Here is a 21,745-nt window from a genome sequence, read left to right as displayed (position 1 = left end):
TGTTGCAGGGAACTTACATCAAATATTAAAAATAATGGAATGCCCAAACCTCATGTTCCAGAATCCTCTTAGAAGCCATCTTTAAACTATTGCTAACTCCAAAGGCTCAGGTTTGTTTCTGCTCTGGAGAGTTATAAACTATTGGTACGAAAATAATACTGTAGCAGGCATTTTCACTGGCCTAATGCTTGCTTTGCCTGATGAGCTTCAGAATCTCCATTTTAAATGCTAGAACCTCATCACACAGTTTTCTAAAGCTTTGCCCAAAATCTTCTTTCTCAAGCAATAACACAAACACACACACACACACTCATACACACACAGAGGAATTTGGTGCGTAAAAGCAGTCTTGGCTTATGCTTTAGATATGACCAAACTAAATGGCAGTTACTTATCAAACAGAGCACAAGAGGAAGGAGCTATTCTGGAGTGTTTAAAACCCCCCAGTGCTGTACTCATTATCTAACTATGCAAAGAGATAAGCAAAGCAATAATCAAGTTTGGGCAGAGTGGCCCCAACAATGCTTGGCGCACAGTGGATATCCAATAAATATTGTTGACTTCGTTGAACGACTCAACCAGAAATTTTCTCTGTTGACTCAGGCATAATCTGACACTGTAGGGAAAAGAGGAAGACTAGAGTAAACGGATCAGAGGTCAAGGAAAAAGGAAGGGATAAAGAACTTGACTAAGTGGATTCTATCTTTATTAATGTGAAAAGTCCAATCACAGTGTCTTCTTGTGACTCCAGAGCTCAGCTAGGGCATTCCTGTTGTTGATGATGATACTATTCTTCTTTTGATCATTTTGTTAAAAACTTTGGGGCCATTCTTGACCTTTTCTTCCACACTACTACATTCAATTAATCCATCATGACTCACTGATCGTCCCCCCATAGCTCTGCCTTTATGTCCTAAAAGTACATCTCAAAATGCCATTAATCCTATGTCCTCTAACCGGACTGAGCATAACCCACCTACATCACGCACATAGGCCCCTAACTGATAAAGACTTCCAAGGCTCTAAGCTCTCCTGACAAGATATAACGCGCAACTTAGTTTAGAAAGAACACTTTTTGATACCTTCTTTATAATGCAATTAAAGTCTACGTAGATTTTTTTTCAAACCAGCAGAAACACAGGCTCATGGATCTAACCTGTTAAATAATTATTGAGCACTTAGCATGTGCCAAGTGTGAACCTTGAATGCTTGTTTCCTATTGATAAAACATAAGCCTTATCTTCTCCCTTAAAGTTTTGTTCCTCTAACACAGGGGTCACCCAACAATGACCTGATTCCTGTTTTTATAAATAAAGTTTCCATGAAACAGCCACTCCCATTTATTTACAAATCATTGATGGCTGCTTTCCTGCTACAATGGCAGAATTAGGCAGTTTCAACAGACACCATATGGCCTGCAATTGCTAAAATATCTAATATCTTGCCCTTTACAGATGAGGTTTGCCAACTACCATATTGCTTTCCAGTGCCCTTCTTTAAACATGTTCAAGAGACTAGTCACTTCTGTGCCTAAGTGGGCTGTTGGTGACTGAATCAGTCTAACAAATAGTTCCATCATTCCTAAAATGAGGTAGCTACCACCCACCTCACATCTTACTTATGGAAATAAAATTCTTTAACATATAGCAAAGTATCAGCAAAGAGCTTGCCAGAAAATAAGTCATCAGAAAATGCTGGTCTCCCTTCTTACACTTAATAAGAGGTTACCAAGTAGTTTTGTACTATTGATAAAGGCTCAAACCACAGGGAACATTTGGCCTTTTCTTTCCATTTGGTTCCAATGCCCAGAATCATTTTACTCAAGTTCTCTTTCCCCATTAAAAGTGACTCGTTTCTTCCTTCATGTCATCAAATCCTTTCCTGCTGCCTGAAAAAAAAAAAAAAATGTGTTCAGTATCATCTCAAGGCTCAACTAAGCCCAGGTCATCATTTTTCTCCCCAGACGTCCTTGACACTACATGTTATAAAGATTTTAAGAGTAATTCATTTCACTTACACTGAAGATACCAGCTAGAGATAGACTTCTTGAGCAATCAGAAGGGTCAGCAGCCTTTGATACAAACCCATGCTTCCTAATCCAAGAAATACTTCTTTTGCATAAACTTAAAACTTTGAGGAAATTATCTTATTCTTGACTTTTATAAATGAGCAATTAGTTTCCAATATCTGCTCAGTGAGAACTACAAGCTCCAAGCTACTACAATTTAAGTGAGCAAACCACACATAGTTGTTTGGTTGCACACTGAAGTTAACGTATGCCATACCAGATGAAGTACATCATCAAGATGGTGAGATAGGTCATTGCCAACTTCAGTCCCCCTCCTAAGAAGACCAGCCAGCAACTATCCATAGCTAAGTCACCACTGTGAAAATCCTAGCACCCGGATGTGAAGCTGAAGCATCCCCTCTGAACCACAGAGACTGAGAAGAACCACATTAGAAAGGTAAGAAGAGCAGCCACACTTGGACCACATCACTCCTTCTGTAGGTTGACATAGCACTGCACCAGGAGTGCCCCCTTGGGTCTACTACAGTTTCTCCAGTGAGAAAAGAAAATCAAGGTGGACATCCAACTCTTCCAGTGTTGTACTTTCTGGAAGATCTATTTAGGTCTTGCCTCCTGGGGATAATTTAGGAATCAAATAGAAATGGAGAAGTAGTGGTCAAGGCTTACGTTAACCAGCACTCAAACCTTGGCAGACCAAGTTTCTGCCTGTGCCAGTATCCAAGCAAAGACTCCAACTGGCAGGAATACCCATCTACAAAGCCAGGTTGGTGACCCCATCTGGCCAGAGAGCTTGGTTAGCACTCTGCCTGATTTGAGTCCCTAGTCGATAGGCCATACTACCACTCTACCTTGCAGGAAAGCAAATCCACAGCCCTACCCAACTGCTCGGCATAGTCTCAAATCCCACCCATTGAAGAAGCCTGACAAGAGAATCCAGCTAGCTGAGCAGCCCATCCTTCAGCTCTGCTTGGGCTGAGAGCCCGGCCAGCACCCCTGCTCAAATGTTGAGCATATTTCCTACCCTCACATAACCAGGGAGCCTGAGAAATGACCTTGAGTAGCCTTGCAGCCCAGCCCTCAGTGCTACCAAGTCACAGAGCCTGGCCGATAGCCCCATTCATCTTCAGGGCAAAGCTGGAAGCCCCACCTGAACATGGAGCCCAGCCAGCAGCACCATCCAACTGGGAAGCACAGCATGAGACCACCTAACCAGAAGGGACTGTAGAGGCCCTCTCATAGCTACCCAGTCATGGATCCAACCAGTGGCACCACCCTGTCGGGGAACAAAGCCTACAATCTTATTAGCCAAGAGTTGATTGCATAGCTAGTGGTTCAACCTGGCAATGAAAGAGTTGAGTCACTAGCTCTGACATTGCCAGAAAGCCCCACCGAAACAGCAAGCCCACCCAGCAGTCCTGCTTGAATACAGAACCCGACCAGCAGAACCTAGGCAGCAGCACCCCTCTACAAACTCAGAGCACATGGAGAGGCTTTGCCCAGAGATGATGATAGTGAGCCCCACCTGCCCACAAATGCTACCAGCCAGCTGGTGAAGGTCTTTCCTTACCAAAGCAAACCTGTAAAGCCCGGAGAAGGAGACCATTTACTGAAATGCACAGATACCAATACAAATAAGCAAGGATCATGAAAAATCAGAAAAATATGATACTATTCAAAGAAAAAAATAAAACTCCAATAACTACCCTAAAAATATGGAGATGAATTGTCTGACAAAGAATTCAGAATAATCCTCTTAAAGAAGTTCAGCAAACTGCAAGAACACAGAGACAACTAAACAATGTTAGGAGAACAATGCATGAACAAAATTAAAACGTCAAGAAAGAAATAGAAACCATCAAAAAATCAAACCAAAACCAAACCCAAACAAACAGAGATCCTAAAGCTAAAGAATCAAATGACTGCACTGAAGAATTCAGTAGACAGCTTCAACAAGACTCAGACAAACAGAGGAAAGAATCAATGAACTAGAAGATAAATCACTTGAAATTATTTAGTCGGTTGAACAAAAAGAAAAAAAGAATGAAAGAGTGAAGAAAACCTGTGGGAATTGAGAACTCCAAAAAAGAAAAAATTACTCATTATGGGAATCTCAAAAGATGAGAGGGGGAAAAAATGGGGAAGTCTATTTAAAGCAATAATGACCAAAAACATTCCCAAAATCGGGAGAGAAGTGGGCTTCCAGATTCATGAGACCCAAGGAATCCCAATCGGTTGAAACCAAAGAGGGCTACACTAGACATTATAGCTAAATTGTCAAAAGTCAAAGAAAGAATTTTAAAAAGCAGCAAGAGAAAAGAAACAAGTTATATACAAGGGAACCCACATAAGATGATCAGTGGATTTCTCAACAGAAACTACAGGCCAGGATAGAGTGGAATGACATGTTCAAAATTTTGAATTAAAAATCACTGTCAGCCAAGAATATACTATACCTGGCAAAGCCGTCCTTCACAAGTGAAGCAGAGATAAAACTTTTCCAAACCAAAAGAAGCTAAGGGAATCTATCACCACTAGAGCTGCCTTACAAGATATGCTAAAGAACATTCTTCAGGCTGAAATAAGGATGTAAATTGACACCACAAAAATGTATGAATATATAAAAATCATTGGTAATGGTAAATATATAGTCAAAATCAGATTCTCCAATATTGTACTAGTCATCCATAATTACAACTAATCAACAAGTTCACTAAAGTAAATGAATATACGAATATAATTTGTGTTTCTTTACACTAACAACGAACTATGTGGGAAAGAAAGAAAATAATTACAATTGCATCAGAAACAATAAAATACTTAGGAATAAATCGAACCAGGTGAGGTGAAATATCTCTACATTGAAAACTATTAACACACTGATGAAAGAAATTGAAAAAGACAAACGTAAATGGGAAAACCTAGTCTGTTCACGGATTGGAAGAATTTATATTGTTAAACTGTCTATATGACCCAAACCAATCCTTAGATTCAGTGCACTCCCTACCAAAATTCCAATGGCATTTCCCACAGAAATGGAAAAATAAAAAACACTCTAAAATTCATATGGAACCACAAAAGACCCCAAATAGCCAAAAACAATCCTGAGAAATAAGAAAGCTAGAGGCATCACACTTGCTGAGTTCAAACTCTATTACAAATCTATCGTAATCAAAACAGTAGGGTACTGGTATAAAAACAGACATGCAGGCAAATGGGATAGAATCAAGACACCAGAACTAAATCTATAATATTTGACAAGGAAGCCAAGAATACTCAACGGGGAAAAGATAGTCTGTTCAATGAATGGTGTTGCATTCACATGCAAAAGAATGAAACTGGGCCCATTTCTTACAACACTCACAAAAATTAACTCAAAATGGATTAAAGACTTAAAGTGTCTGAAACCATAAAACTCTTAGAAGAAAACATAAGAGAAAATCTCCTTGAAATTTGTCTTGGCAATGATTTCCTTTTTTTGATTTGACACCAAAAGTATTTAGCAACAAAAGCAAAAATAAACAAATGGGACTACATCAAACTAAAAGTATCTCCATAGCAAAAGAAACAACAAAATGAAAAGGCAACCGACAGAATGGGAGAAAATGTTTGAACACCACACATCTAACGGATTAATATCCAAAATATATTAAGAACTCATACAACTTGATTGCAAATAAAATAATAATAATCTGATTTTTAAATGGACAGAGGATCTGAATAAACATTTTTTCCAAAAAAGATATTCAAATAACCAACAGATACATTTAAAGGCGCTGATCATCACCAATCATCAGGGAAATGCAAATCAAAACTACAGTGAGATATGACCTCATACCTGTTGGAATGGCTATTATTAGAAAGAGATAACAAATACCGGCAAGGATGCAGAGGAAAGAAACTTTGTACAGTTGATGGGAATTTAAATCAGTCAAACCATTATGGAAAAAGCACTATGGAGGTTTCTCAAAAAATAAAAATAGAACTACCACTTTATCCAGCAAGTCTACTTCTGAATATATGCCTAAAGGAAATTAAACCACTATCAAGGAAATAACTGCACCCCCATGTCGATTGCAGCATTATTTACAATAGCAAAGAAATGGAAAAAATCTAAGGGTCCATCAGCCAATGAATGGAGAAGCTGTGACATATATAGATATAGAGATACGGATATAGATACATAGATATAAATGGAATATTATTTAGCCATAAAAAAGGAAATCCTGCTATTTGCAACGACACAGAAAAACCTTGCCAGCATTAGGCTCAATGAAATAAATCGGAGTATGTAGCAATATACTCTCATATATTTGAGAGTTGCCAAGACAATAGATCTTATAAATTAACACAAAAATCGTGACTCTGTGAGGTGATGCATGTGTTACCTAATCTTAATGGGCAACATCTCATCATCACAGGATACACCTTACATTTACAAAATGTTCTATTAATTCTATCTCGGTAGAGCAGAGGTGGCCAGGAGAAGTGGGCTAGAGGAAAATAATAGAGAAAGCAGCTGACCACAGCCTGGCTTCAGAGGCCATTTCAAATTATTTTAGAACTGTCTCTCTATATCTTGGGCTGGGTGCTGCGTGACACACTCCGTCTTTTACGGCTAAGTTATAAGAAGACAAGAAAGATAAACTAGAAGCAAATTCTGGCAAGAATTTTTTTTAGAGCCACAAAATTTGCCAATATGAAGTGATGATAATTGGAAAAACAAATGACCCAGCAAATGACCCTGCATTTTGAGAAGCTGAGGGTCGGATGTTCAGACATTGATTTGCATTTTGCAAATCCTGTGTTTACACATTGTCATTATGAAGACGCTTGAGCCTTTTGAGAGGATGATCAACCACACACAAAAATGATGGTGTCCACGAACCCAGGGGAAAGAGGCACCGAAACAGTCATTTGGACAAAATTTGCCAAAGACCCATTCTGCACTGTTCCCCTTTGACTCTGTAGATACCAACCGTTTCCTTACAAGTGAAATCAGATTAAAGAACATGAAGGCATCTGTTTTTATGGGAAAATGAAACAAATGTATAATGTGAGGAGTGTCCAACACTTACTGAACACGATTATGTACCAACACTATTATGCTAGTTAGTAAAGTAAAATATATATATATTTAAAATTAATAAAGCAGCTTCTGCCTTCTAGGAGCTAACAATCTAAAGAGAAAGGTTGACATGAATCCTTGTAGATATAATGGAAGAGGGGAGACCGTGCCAGGAAGGAGGGTAGGAAGAAACTTAACACTTGGCCTTGGATAGTGAAATGTGATATAGGAGCAAACGGGTTTATGGTGGGCTGTAGTTTTCCAGAATGCTGAGATGGTGAATCTAGAGACGGGATGATGCATGTCGTTTCACGGCTCAACATTACACATTATAGTCCTGCAGGTTCACGACAAACATTAGCAAATAAGCAGCTCTAAGAAGTCCACTACTAACAACGGAAGCACAAAACTATTCAACCTGCATTTCATATTTTAATCAATCACAGATCCCTTTTTATAACATAGCACCTATAAGCAATCTTGGGGGAAACAATTTTTGCGAAAATAGGTTGTATGATCCTCCACGGCGCTAAGGAGCTGCTAACACTGCAGAAGATGAGCCCAAGGCAGGAGAACCCCTTTGTGCTTGGATTCTTCTAGGGCGGTTTCATTTGAACAGATACTTGACAAAGTAAGCAAATAGAGGTCTGTAATGCAAGATCAAGCAAGAAGAGAAACACAAACCTACAGATGACTCCTGAATTCTTAGTTTGATCACAAATGTTGGTCTTCTGAAATGTCTAACTCCTCCATGAGATAAAATTTAAGGGAGGTGTGGATGCCAGGGCAGGACAGGCTGTGGGTCCTGGCTCAGTGGCTGTGCAAACCCTCGGACCCATCCTGTGGTGTGATGGAGGGAGGCTATTTAAATGAAACTCAAGAAATTGTAATAGTCAAGCCTGTCTAACCAAAGACTCATTCATACCAATCGGTCCTGTTTTTCACCTCGTGTCAAGGTGCCTGGACTCTAACACAACCACGTTTACTGGACCTTAGCTGGTAGAGCTTCAGATAGAACGTCTGCTAACTTCTGGGCATGGACTCGAGATGCCCATATACCCGGCACAGCAGTGAGGCCACAGATCAGTGAGACCTCCTGGGCAGCAGAGGACCACTACTTGTCCGCAGAACTCTAATTTTGGCACTGCATCGCGTTTGTTCAGTGAGCCAGTGAGAGAAGCTATGAATTCGAGGGAAGCTTCTTTCCGAAAAGATCTACAGGAAAAGACCAACTGCTAAAAATCAATCAGATTCTTCACTGGTTTTAGGACAAGCAATACCAGATGAACGTTTCCATGGATTTTTCCCTTCCTCTGGCCCTTGTCTGATCCCCTTCAATGATGCTGGAAAATCACTGTTTCTTACAACAAATACAGCCAGCTCACAGCTTCCTGTGTATACCTTATTTGGAAGATGGATGAATTGCTGCATATCCTATAGCGGCTGGTTTTACTGCCTCACGACATTCATTTCCATCTCCTTGTATGTGCATAAAAATGCAAAACAATTAGTCTAAGTTGAAACAAAGAAGCTCTCTCAAAATACAGCACGTATACTGAAAGGACTGAAGACTCCTGTTGCGGGTCCCTCCCCAGCGGCAGGCTCCAGGTGGCTAGGGTACGCTTTTGCAAGGTGGGATTTTGTGTGGCGGGGTGGGGGGGTGGGGTGGAAGCGGGCGCTGCACCGTCAGAAAACCTGCAGATGCCCAGTGTCTACTTCTTACCAACTGCGTGACCTCAGAACACTTCACAGCTCATTCTCCAGGGAAAGGTCAGGTGTAACTACTAGTTTCCACTATGGAAGTTCTAGATTCCTATTTCCCTTTGTTGTACAGTCATCAAGTACCGCGTCACCACGGCGAGCGGTCTGCACATGGTTAGTGGTTAGACTACAAAAGGCTACGGATTCCTCTAACATGATCGCTCCTACTCCTGTTTGGTAAGCTCCCTCGATCCTTGCCGTCGTGGGCCCACAGCCATTACGGCTCTGACCGCTCACTGTCTTGGCAGATCCTAGCCCCGGAGACAAATCTATTGCACGCCTGCCATACCTCACCGTACGGAATGCAGTCCTGCAGACTTACACACATCTTGAATACACCGACTTACGCCTTTTAAGGTCTATGGGACAAACCTGTGACTGTCATTTAAAAGCGGCTCCTAAAATACAGTCCAAGAAAGCATTCAAGGGAAATCATCTCAGAAGCTGGCTGAAAAAGCAGTTTCTTGGACTCCAGAATCCATTTTAACTGTACTCTGGCAATCCTTCTACAAAGTTTATTGAAAAAAAAAAAAAAAAACAGGGCTCAGCTCTCTATATTAATTTGGGTGGGATCATTTATTAAATTCACCAAATCTGAGGTTTTAAAAGTCACATAAAATATTGCAACTTAAGAATTTTCCACTCTCCTTATAGTAGGCAGCATGAGAGACTGTAATGAAATACATTATTTAAAATACACTCAAATCCTTAAGCTAAATGCAATTAAAAATGGAAATAAGCAATTCATTTTTTTTTCCCCTGAGACTAGGCCAAGATGGTTTTTACATTTCTGAAGCAATTCATAAAGCCAAGATGGAGGTTTCAGAGGAAGGCACCAAGGCATCTACAGCCACAGGTGGGTTTCTAAGGGAGTCAGCAGCATTTAGTCACGCTGCTTGCCCTTATCTGCCTTTGTTAGGTTTATCCAACTCAGTCTTCACGTTTCTAAACCTTCCACTAAAAACCCCAAGTCCAGATATGGCATAGCATTTTTTTTTTTTAAAGAAATGTTAACACAGAGCAAAGAGTTTGAAAAAGGATGGGTGAAGAGAAATCCATTTTGAAAAGGACTTGCCCCATCATCCCCATAAACAAGGAATGAAGCCATTCTGAAAATTACCTTAAGGAATGGATTCCATGGAGTTTTTTGAAAATGGGACAGAGGATTGGCTGTGTGACATCTTTTTGATTTTCCTACTTGTACCCCATCATAAATAACAACTAAGCAATGAAATACCAATAGGATGCTTTTACTTCTTCAAAAATCAAGGGATATAACTGACTTCATCTCCAGTTTAAATAGTGACTTTCCTCACATGAATAGAAAATGCAATGGGATCCTTTTATCCTTTTTCTCTCCTGCAGCTCTGTTGTTACTGAAAAGGTCTCGGATTCCTTTTTTTAAGGCGGATCGGCCATTCTTCTTTTTCCTGAGAGAACCCGACACAGGTAATGACTGACACAGGTAATGACCGTATGCTTTTGACAGAATTCAGCTAGCTTAAGTATGGATCCGCGGCTCCCTAGCAACCAGCGCCCGCTTGCCCACTGGGCCTACACTAAGCATTCCTCCCAGCTAGTTTCTACGGTGCTTTCAAAGCTTCTTGTCGCGTGTCCTGAGAAAGGGGAGCGTTCCGTAACTACAGACACGGATATCCTCCGTGTTGTCTGACTTCTCCTTCAGCTCATTTTTAGTTGACGTGGATTTTTAAAACTTTGGGTTTCTACTTCTGGGGAGACTTTAGATCATGAAGGTAAAATAAATTATAAATCATCCTCCCCCCCCCCGCCCCCCTTGTAGCCTTGCTTTTCTCATCACCGTAGGACAAAAGACAGTTCCTCCAGGGCACTTAGCACAGCCAAGGAGTCTTCTGACTCAGCAACCCCAGAATCCTAGTGGATGCCCCTGGATTTCTAGTTTTTCTGTTGATCTTTCTCACGCTTGCTGAAATGACGCCAAGGTCAAGTGTTTGCACTTCTAAGTCCCACTATACAACCTCATGCTAAGCCAGAGACGGTGTGGTGCAGGCAGGGCCTTAGCACATCAGAAGGACTAGCAGAGGTCCTTTCAGCTTCAACAGTGAACAAAGTACTCAAATTATTCCTCTCCATGTTCTCCCTCCCCCCGCCGCCCCGAAAATTATTTAGCAGCCTGGGAAGGAAAAGAGATTCTCAGTAAAGAGTTGTTGGCAAGTCGGAACAATGTGTTAAAAAGAAATAGGATGGAACAAGACTAACAAAATCAAGCAAAAGTGGATCTACTTTAACTAAACATCAGGCATTATTTTTATTTATGGAGAGAAAAAAAGTCAAAAGTTAGAATAATGAGAATTACGCATAGGTTTTACACAAATTGTTAAGGAAATACTGTCAACATCATTTTATCTGAGAATCATTTGCATACTGCTGTAACTTGTGCTAGAAATCAAAGGAACACTTTTGTGACAAAAAGGATGAAGATAATCATTCACTAGGAAATAATCTATTTGGGGATTATTTGGGGAGAAAAAGTCCATCAACAGAATATATCCTCCTAGGATTTCACCATGATCATTTCCAACCCCATGTTTATTAGATGAAATTGTCACTTATCACTCAGAACAGGCAACAGAGAGCCCTCTCTTAGAAAGGATACATGTCAAAAAAAATGAAAGATGAAAAAAATGACAGGTTCGACTCCCTCGAGAAACAGAGACAGGACTAAACATGAACAGAAAGGTCATTGTCAAAAGCTGATAGCCGATAAAGGTTGATGACAGTTAAAAGAGAACGATTTCTCTTTTGGAATTCAACTGCATAAAAACGACGTAAAACCTTTGAACCAGTAAAGGACACACCACTATTTCGATGATAGTTTTCAGAACTGCCTCAATAAACACAATGAAAATAAAAGGCTAATCCAAAACCGGTTCCATAATCTGCCGCACATCTAAATATAGTCCTTGTGAGTGTATTTACTCTTTCTGGAGGTTTTTGCCCACATCACACAAGGCCAAGTGGCTACTCTTCTGGTGAGAGAGGGGTGTTCAAGAGATAGAAATCAGTCTCAGCCTTCAGTACACCGAATTGACAAACCTTACCGATAAGGGCAAATAATGAATCCATCGTCAAATGGGACACATGTGGGAACATTAAGAAAAACGACCTTAAACTCAAGATTGAGCTGTTGGAGAATATCATTTGTCCAGCCTAAAGCCACCCAGTTGATTTAAAAGGCCTAAAAGGCATGATATTCCCCTCAAATGTACTCCCTCTCCCTCCCCTTTGCTTACAAGAATTCTATAGTATTTTACTAATTTAACTAATATGCCCAGTTCCTTAAAATGTAAAAAACCTGCGAGATGGGCTACTTAAGATGGAGTTTTGATTAGTTTCAAACTTTGTGACTAGGGTTTGGATGAGGTGGGCTATCGAATATGGTGGCAGAGAGATTAAGGACAGAAAGAGGAGACTGAAAAAATTGCTTCTTCCCAACTCCCTCAGGATTCATCCCAAAAAATGTAGTAAGGTGAAGGGTCTAAAGGATTATTACCTCATGAGCAGTCTGTAAAATGGAAATAAGAACCTCCTGATGAGGAAAGCTGCTAAACATTGGAAGGGACTTAATCCCTTTCCTAAATATTCTTGTTAAGTATGAACTTTTGTTTGAATGACTTGTAATCCTTTCTATTAATCACAGAATCAAAATATACATAAGGACAATTTAAGACCAGACAATATATTCTGAATTTTGTGTAACTCTTGAATTTAGCAATGACTGAAGGTAATTACCTTAACAATTCCATCTACTAAATGATATCCTGCTTTAAAGGTATTTTGTAGAGGTAAAAAAAGGTTTAAAGACTTGCATATGAAAATACTATGTAACATTACATTAAATGCTTCTTTTTCTTGACAGGATTTGTCTTCAGCATTGGGAGAGTTTCAAATCCCCTAGACTAAATTACGAGATCTCAAGCATGTTCTCCACTTTCATCTATGCTTTTCTTCATAAAAAGTTACAACTGCATTCTGCTATACCCTTGAAATTTTAAAAATGTTTTGCTAAAGTGTAAAAAGATAAGGGTATGTGATTTTCAAATATTATGAAACTAAAATTCCATTGATTTTACTATAATTTTATAAATTTATTTTGCCCTCTCTTAATTTAAATGTATTTTAACCTTCCTTTCTACTGGTTACCCCAAAAGCACTACAAGGCACAGCAGTGATCTATGAAAGGTGAGTGAGTCTGGTCATAGGGTCATGTCCTCAGTGAAGACACGTGAGGCCATGTTGGACTGTGAGTGGACAGTAAAGAGTGTTGGTTTTTCCTCATCCTGAGTAATTCAGGGGGAATGCACAATGAGCAAAGTCATCTTAAATGTTTCCTTTCCATTTAGCTTCTAAACAAAATGGAGAGTTTATGGATAAGAATAGCAGAGGAGAACAAAGAGCTCCCCCCTAACCCTCATCTGTTGTGGGACTTCTGTATGTAAGCATGGCGTCAAGCTGCTAAAGGCTAGACATTTCAGAGTATGTGGTGTACCCCAAACTTACAACTTCCTAAGTAACAGCTTCAACTTAGTGAGAAAAGAAAAAGGTGTTGAATGGGAGAGGAAAGAAACCAATATGAAAGATGTCTGCTTTCAAACAGCCTTTAAAGTGTCTGCCTATTTGCCCCAGATACCGTCATTTCTATTAGCTACGCAGAAACGGGAGTATGTTGGTGTGGCCAACAAAATCTAAGAACAGAGAGTAAAAAGACAATGCAGGTTAGGCAACAGGTAATTACAGTTAGCTTTAACAAATATGAACTTCAGGTGGTGTATTTTTCCAATGCTTAAAAAGCAAGGCCTTTAAAATTCCATTATCCTTAAGATGGTTTTAAATGATTACTTTAAATGTGATTATTTCCTAAACCACACAAGAGTAAAATAGAGCATTTATTGATGGAATAACAAAAGTGCTTTTCTTAAATATTCTTCAAAATACATTTGTACAACTTACAATAATATATCCAAAATAACTGTATATACAAAACATTACCTAGTTTTAATGTATGTGCTTTTTTCCCCAAAAATTACAAAGTAACTTCTTTTTTATTTTTTTTGGCAAAGTTCAACCTTAACAGAGGTGACAGTTTTAAAGGTTGGTTTAAGAAAATAGAACCTGAGGGAAATTGACACGCAAGAGTCAATGACAAGCAAGAGATTTGGAGGAATATTTTTAGTTTGTTAAATAAAAATGTGTTTTAGAGTGGTATTTTTCACATTACAAAAATAAACCAAAATGAAGAAAAGGTCACTGTAAAATGATGGAAAAAGGATCTGTAGACTTGCTCTTAGTATTTCAAATAGCCAACAATGCATGTCAAAAAATGAATGCAAGATCACAACAGTCTTGTATTTACTTTGTATTTGGAGAAGATACTGAAATAAGTGGCCACATTCTGTTTTCTTTTAACTGCTATTAATATGGTTGATCTGATTGGCTCTTCGATGAATTTCATCCAAGAAGTTCTCCAGTTGTTCTATTAGCATTCGTTTTTTAAACCTGTATAAAAAAAATAAGTAATAGCACTCTCAATTTCTTTTTAATGGATGTAGATCAGAGTGTTCGTGTTTTGTTTTGTCGTTTTAAAGATAGAAACTGCCTTGGGAAGATTTTTCAAAGGAAAATAAAAATGAAAAAACACAACTTTATGATATATAAAATCCATTGGCAGATAAGCAAATTATTTTATCAGTGCAGAATTACAGTTTGTTCCTAAAACAAATAACCCAGGCCCAGGTAAATGGAAGCAGGTTATTTGTTTCACATCCGAAAAGAAAAACAAGAAACCCTACCATTTACAAGGGTTACATATATTCTAACAAAATTTAGACTTCCAAAGCAATGACTCCAATAGCTTCCTATGCTCTTTAAAAGTTGAATGTTGAATGTGAAAAAAGTATGAATATAATCCCAAGACAGAAGAAGAAACGAACAGTTGGATGGCAGCATTAAAAAACCCTTGGGTTAGGGAAGCCTGGGTGGCTCCATAGGTCGGGCGTCTGCCTTTGGCTCAGGTTGTGATCCCAGGGTCCTGGGATCAAGTCCCACATCAGGCTCCCTGCTTCTCTCTCTGCCTCTGCCTGTCTCTCCCCCTGCTTATACTCGCTCACTTTCTCTCTCTCTCTCAAATACATAAAATCTTGAAAAAAAAAAAAAAACTAAAAAACAAAAACCCTTGGGTTCTACTATTACAATTTGAAAGTTAGCAAATCAAGGATTATTAGACATCTGTAGTATAGGATATAGCCAACAGTTCAAGTGGTAATTTAACTTTTTTCCACTAATATAGTAGCTTAAAATTGCATTTGTCTACAGAAGTATTAACACTGCTAATGCTTTTTAGAATATGAGAATATCAAAACACTGTCCAATCTATACCTTCTTCCTCTCTACTTGTAAATTAGTATAAAGAGCCACCCTAATATTCCACATCTCTCTACAAGGTGGCAAAAATGGAGGGCAGGCACCAGGAATACAGCTAAATCCATGAAGTCTAAGTTGCTAGAATGTCACATAAAGAAAACAACAGATGAAATACTCAAAACAACATGAAAAGTTATGGTCTGATCTTGAACCTTCAAAGTGGCATATGCTCTAGCCACTCAAAAAAAAAAAAAAAATTAACTGGTCCAACTAAAAATACCTTTATGTGTAGCATGGACGAAACTAGGGGATTATTAAAGGGTGGGTATATTCAGAAGGTCAGATAAGATGAACACTAAGTTTTCTTAGAATACTAAAGAAAGGGATCCCTGGGTGGCGCAGCGGTTTGGCGCCTGCCTTTGGCCCAGGGCGCGATCCTGGAGACCCGGGATCGAATCCCACGTCGGGCTCCCGGTGCATGGAGCCTGCTTCTCCCTCTGCCTGTGTCTCTGCCTCTCTCTCTCTGTGACTATCATAAATAAATAAAAATTTTAAAAAAATTAAAAAAAAAAAAAAAGAATACTAAAGAAATCGTGAAAGAAAAGTGTTTTTTATACTCCCTAAACGACTACAACTATGCTTTCCAGTTAACTGCACTTCATAGTTACCATTTATAATCTTGATCCACATTCCTTGTATTAAAGTACATAATCCTGAGCTACTGAAGCAATCAGAATAAGGCCCATTTGTCCAACTCTGCTCCCCTTAATTACATGTTTTCCCACGTACAAATATTGTCTTTCGAGGTTGTTGCTAATCACTGGTTAATATTAACTATAGCCCAAATATGCAAAGGAAAAAAATTAAAGGTTAAAAAGTATAAAGACCCCCCCCCCCAAAAGCCACAGAGTAGGATAAATGAGAATTATGCAAGTATCTGTAATCTGTAGGTAGAAAAGGTCCATAGTTGGCGAAAAATTTGTGCATGGCTATTTTTTAAGTGGACTTCTTTCAATAAACTAAAAAAAGAAAAAAAAAAAAAGAAAAAGAGAAACTTATATACACATGAGTGTGTCATACACATGCATACTATCACAGGTTCAAAATAAGTACTGTTAAAAACCTGACTGTGAGCTGGGGACTCATTTCATAATCATTTCAAAATGTGTAATAGATTCTTTACCTTGATGCTTCTTTAATGACATTTTGTAAAAATATTAGTCTTGTTTGTAAACTGCCTTGCACATGCTTCAGTAACGTGAAGATCCTTTCATATTCTTAAAACAAGAGAAGCAAAAAGAAAAAGTTAAGTGGCTTTTCTACACACTCTTATTATTTTTCTATTGCAGTTTACTATATCAAGATGTAGTACACAAAACCAAGATATTCTACGTAAAATTTTCACCACTCATTAAAAACTTTATAATACGCACATTTCACATATCAGCAAAGATAAAATAACTTGTTAAACTGAATTTTTGGTAAAAATTCCCATAAAGAAACAAACCCAAAACTGAGAAAAATCAGTGAATAGCTTTCTGATAGTGCCACTGAAAAAGCAGCAGCAAGGCACCTCCATCCTTATAATTTAATCTCTAAACTACAGTTCCCATGGTAGGGAGGGGCAAAGAGCAGGGTGAGAAACGAGGAAAGTGCTATTTCAGTTTCAGGTTTTCACCTAAAACTCTGCCAAGGACTATAAGCTCTAAGTGGCAAGGGCTGACCTGCCCACTTCTGAACCATCGTGGGTCACTGTACCATCAGACAGGGGATCTGCCAACATCTCTTGAATGAGTGCCAATAATACTGAAATTGTATCTCACAAACTCCTTTTGTATTCGTGAAATATATAGTTTCTGTAACTTCCATTTTGGGGCCTAAACATACTCCTCCTGGTCACCATCATAGTTTAAACCCTAAACACAGTGGGGACGCTAGGCCAGGAACTTTATAGACATGAAGTCATCTAACATTCGCTCCATCTTGCTGGGTTTGCTGCTCCATCCCACTGCAGCTGCTGTGTAGAAAATACGAAGGACACCAGGTTCCTGCCCCGGTAGGAACTCTGTGCTGCCGACCTGTGTGTTCTCTAAGCTCCGCTCTCAGCACTTCCTGCTCACCCCCCCTACACCACAATACTGGGGACATAGCAGATATTTAGTGTTTGTAGGATGAATAAAGAACCTAATCATACAGCTCCTACGTTGTTGAGCACTCATCTAGAATCAGGTCTATGTTTTTGAGTAATCTCTCTTCTTTGAGCACACACAGAAATCAAATATGAGGTTTGCCTCTAATTATACATACTTCTTCCTGGCTTTCGGATCTCTTTCATTATTTGTGCTTTTAGTTCAGTGTTGACCTCCTCATGGCTTCTGCAATGCATCAATTTCTTTCCTTTGTTCAGTGAAGATGCTGGTAGACTCTCTTCAGGACACTGTTCTTTATCTCTTGGTTCCTCATGATTTTCTAAAAATCCACCAACAGTGAGGTCATTAGCTCCTAAATGGTCATGACCAAGAGCCTCTGTATGATTGGTTGGTCGTTCCAGTAAATTGGCTGGAGAAGTTGAAAATTCAGTATCCATAGCATTTGGTGTAATATCTGATGAAAGTTGGTCTGCAACATGATTTTCAACCACATCATCTATTGTCGAATCATTAGTGGCTTCTGAAACTAAAAACAAAGAGAAGTAAAAAAAATAAATAAATAAAAATGATATGAGCCAATTTCAAAGCACACAGTAAAAAAAAGCTACAAATAATATTACAGCAAATCACAATCTCCTTGATGGATGCAAATTAACAAATAATAGGATATGGTTCTTAAGCTTTGCCAAAGAGATAGTGGATTTCAATTTGTACTTACAAAATCTGTTTAATTTTTGCCCTTAGGAAAAAATTATTTGCCCTTAGGAAAAAAATAAAAGACAATTTCAGGCAACTTTTTAGTTCTCTGGTTTATTCTGTGGCAGTTTTACTGAACAAGTAGATTTCTAATACTTCAGGGAAACACAGAGAGAGCCTTAGCTCATTCCAACCTCCCTCTGCCTTATGCATCTACTATCATTTAGAGGCAAAAGTAAACACAAGGAGTTCAAACTGTTCGACATTCTGCAGGGAACACACCATCAAATGGGTCACTTTACAGTACACTCTTCTCTCAAAACCACTCATCCAGTCTGTGTTACTTGAGCAACACAGAACAGCCTGGTGCCTGGTGCAGCTCATCAGATTTCTAGACTTTAACAACAACAAAAAAGCTTGCTAACTCTTGCCCCCCACAGAAATCAGCTGAATTATAGAAGTTCCCTGACTGCTCACCAAACCTCCAGGACACCAGGTGAAGCCACCTCTACTTTCCCAATTTACTGTCCAAAAGGTAAACTCATTCCCACAAAAATCCCTCAAACTTCTGGCTCCTTCCTAAATCCGCTTCCACGATTAGCAAATTTTCCTGAATATTCTCTACAACTCCTACTTTAACTAAAACCCAGCTCTCTGGCCAAGAAACTGATCTTTTCAGACTTGAAGTAGAAATTACTTTCTCTCAAATACTCTCTACAGATTTAAAATAAAGATGTGGAGTCACAGACTCCTTCACCTTTTAGTGCCACTTCAAGATCTTTCTCCATGCACTCCTAGAACACTCCTGCTCCTTGGAGGCTCAACTATGCCACTGTGCTCATCCTCTCTCTCCTTGTCACTAGCTTATTGATCTCCAACGTACACCTCTGTGGTCACACCTGGTTCACACACTTCCTTCTACCCTCATGTCCCTTGGGCGTTGTCCTAGGCCATTACTACTCAAAATGTGGTCCAATACAAGCAGCATGAGCACCATCAGAGAGCTTGCTACAAGGCTCATCCTGAGCCCCGCCCGAAACAATGAACACAATGAACTAGAAACTACAGTTTAACTAGATCCTTTGGTGATTCAACTACACACTAAAGTCTGAGAAGTACTGTAGTATGTGATTTCAAGGTCTACGCAGATCACCTGCCAAGAACATGGCCACTCAAATTCTTTAATTTCTCATCTTGTTTGCCTCTCAAATCAAACACAAAGGCATGGACAGATGCACATAAATCTTATCTTTGCAAGACTCCTGCTGGTTTTCTGTAACTCAGCCAGACTCTTACTCCAGGAACTCCTCCACTTTCTCCCTCCCATCCTACCTTCTAGATTCTTCTTTCTAATCTATCCAACTTACATCACATAATGTATTACTTTTTCCCAGGGTCCTACATTCTTTCATTCTATTGCCCTCCCATGATCCCTGCCAGGCAAAACCCCAAATCTGATGACTCTCTCTACTTGCTCTAGACCTGCATTTGTTATGATGAGCACTACTGAAATAGCATTCAGCTTTGCAGAGTGATCACCATCACCATCCAAGTGTTCCTGGATCCTACTACTACCTAACAATCTTATTACAACCTTTCTCCCTCTCCTACAAAAGATCATTCTAACCTTCTCCCCTCTTAACATCTCTAACTTTCCCAATCTCTCCTTCCCTCTTGTTAGTACACGTCAGCTCCTACTTCACAGAGGAAAGAAAAGCAGAGCCGTGGCGTAGAAACTCCCTCTACTTCCCACTGTTAAACTTATGCCCACACCCACTCTGCTCCAGTGGAAGCAACATTCTATCATATGGGCTCTGGACCATTCCTTTCTGCCTTCCCCGGGATCTGGTGCTGACTACACTTTCTCTCCATCACACCAGCATTTAAACATGCTCAACTCTGTCATCTTAAAGCCCAAGCAAGGTCACAACTTTTAACCCCAGGACTTCTTCCAGCTATCACTCTCTCCCCACCTCCCTTACACAGCTATACTTCTTAAACTGGTTGTTTACATTCATTGTCTCCATTTTCTCATCTCTTACGCCTCCACCCATTTCTTCAGTGTTCTGGCACCTTTACTCCACCAGAATCGCTCTTGCTAAGGTAGCCAGAGACCAACACAACTTTTCCAATCCTCTTGACCAATCTGTTCAAATTATTTGAAGCCACCAACCACTCAATTCTCTTTCCCCTTAGCTCTCACGACACCAAGTTCTTCTCATCTCCTATTTCTGGATTCTTCCCTCTCAATTTCCTTTTTTGAACCTTATTTCTCCCCTTAACTTTGGCATTTTCAAAGTTCTGCTGTAGGCTTCTCCTTCTCGTGGTTTCCCTTGGTGTAATTTAATACACTCCGGTGAAGGTTAAGACTGCCTCCTGTAGCTCCCTTTCTCCCCGGCCTCTTTCTCTGAGGTCTAAACTAAAATACCCAACTCCTACTTTATGATCTCTACGTGGCTAGGCAATGGGTGCCTCTCAACTCACTCACCCTCTCTCCTTCCACTCAACCTGTCACTCTCGTCTACCCAGCATCGCTCAACTCCTCTCTTGCCCTGGCTCCAATACCCAGTCCATCATCACCAAGTCTTTGCTGGTGCATCCAGGTATTTCTCAAACACATGTTCTTCGCACAACTCCGCTGCCAGGTCATTAGCTCTTCCCTGGGTTTCCTAAGTTCTATGCATCCATAACAATTATTTAGCAACATCAAATACCCTATCAATGTCCACAATCTAATTACCTTATATTTTCTATTTGTAGGGAAATGTTGATTTTGTTTGATTCAGGGTCCACATCAGGTCCCATACATTGTTATTGGTTTATATGTCTTTTAACTACCTTTTAATCTATAAAATCCTTCTGTAACCTTTTTTATGAATTTTTTTCTGTAGAAACACATATTCTTTGTCCTACAGTTTACCACAATCTGGATTATGCTAATTGTATCCCTGTTTTGTCATTTAATATGTTTCTCCAACCTCTCTATTTCCTATAAATTGGTAGTTAGATCTAGAGGCTTGATCAGATTAAGGTTCAATTTCTTTTCTTTTCTTTTTTTTTTTTTTTTTTGGCAAGAGTACTTCAAAAGTAGTATTGTATAATGCCATCAGGAGTTATAGAATATTTGCTTTCTCACCAGTTATGATGCTATAGCTATAAGCCATAAATGATCACTACCTATATTTAAGGAAATCATTAATTCACTAAGGGTTCCCCTAAATCCATTCTTATTCTTCCCAAACAATATTCCAAACAGTACAGTCGGCCTGTTTTTTATAAAATGCTAATCAGGTCAGGTCACTAGCTCTTCAAAATCTTTCAAAGATTCTCATTGTCAAGACACCTGCATGGCTCAGGGGTTTAGTACCAGCCTTCAGCCCAGGGTGTGACCCCGGGGTCCTGGGATTGAGTCTTGCATCGGGCTCCCCGCAGGGAGTCTCCTTCTCCCTCTTGTGTCTCTGCCTCTCTTTGTGTGTCTCATGAATAAATAAAATCTTAAAAAAAAAAAAAATTCTCGTCTTTAAAGTCTAGAATCTTTACGACGGCCTCCAAGGCCCTCCATGATCTGGCCTCAGCCTATCTTTCATTTCTCACCTTATCTGACTCTGAACACCTCTGCTAAACTGGAATTCTTTCAGTTCCTAT

General features: G+C 39.4%; 2 protein-coding genes across 5 annotated transcripts in view; one reads left to right on the top strand and one right to left on the bottom strand.

Moving 5' to 3' along the window:
• Positions 1–17,722, top strand: part of SERPINE3 (serpin family E member 3) — a 32,645-nt gene extending 14,923 nt beyond the window's left edge. For both annotated transcript variants that reach the window (XM_049099553.1, XM_049099554.1), the window contains 3 exons: positions 9,625–9,711; positions 10,221–10,304; positions 12,754–17,722. In XM_049099553.1, coding sequence (XP_048955510.1) covers positions 9,625–9,711; positions 10,221–10,304; positions 12,754–12,797 — 215 coding nt within the window. In that variant the 3' untranslated portion in view covers positions 12,798–17,722. The remainder of the gene's footprint in view (positions 1–9,624; positions 9,712–10,220; positions 10,305–12,753) is intronic.
• Positions 11,115–21,745, bottom strand: part of INTS6 (integrator complex subunit 6) — a 90,722-nt gene continuing 80,091 nt past the window's right edge. For all 3 annotated transcript variants that reach the window (XM_025478396.3, XM_025478395.3, XM_025478398.3), the window contains 3 exons: positions 17,562–17,930; positions 16,438–16,531; positions 11,115–14,390 (listed from right to left, as the gene is read on the bottom strand). In XM_025478396.3, the coding sequence (XP_025334181.1) occupies positions 14,297–14,390; positions 16,438–16,531; positions 17,562–17,930 (557 nt within the window). In that variant the 3' untranslated portion in view covers positions 11,115–14,296. The remainder of the gene's footprint in view (positions 14,391–16,437; positions 16,532–17,561; positions 17,931–21,745) is intronic.

The sequence above is a fragment of the Canis lupus genome, chromosome 22, assembly GCF_003254725.2.
Source record: "Canis lupus dingo isolate Sandy chromosome 22, ASM325472v2, whole genome shotgun sequence".
Classification (NCBI taxonomy): domain Eukaryota; kingdom Metazoa; phylum Chordata; class Mammalia; order Carnivora; family Canidae; genus Canis; species Canis lupus.
The sequence above is the reverse complement of the archived record's forward strand: the minus strand, read 5'-3'. Positions and strand labels throughout refer to the sequence as shown.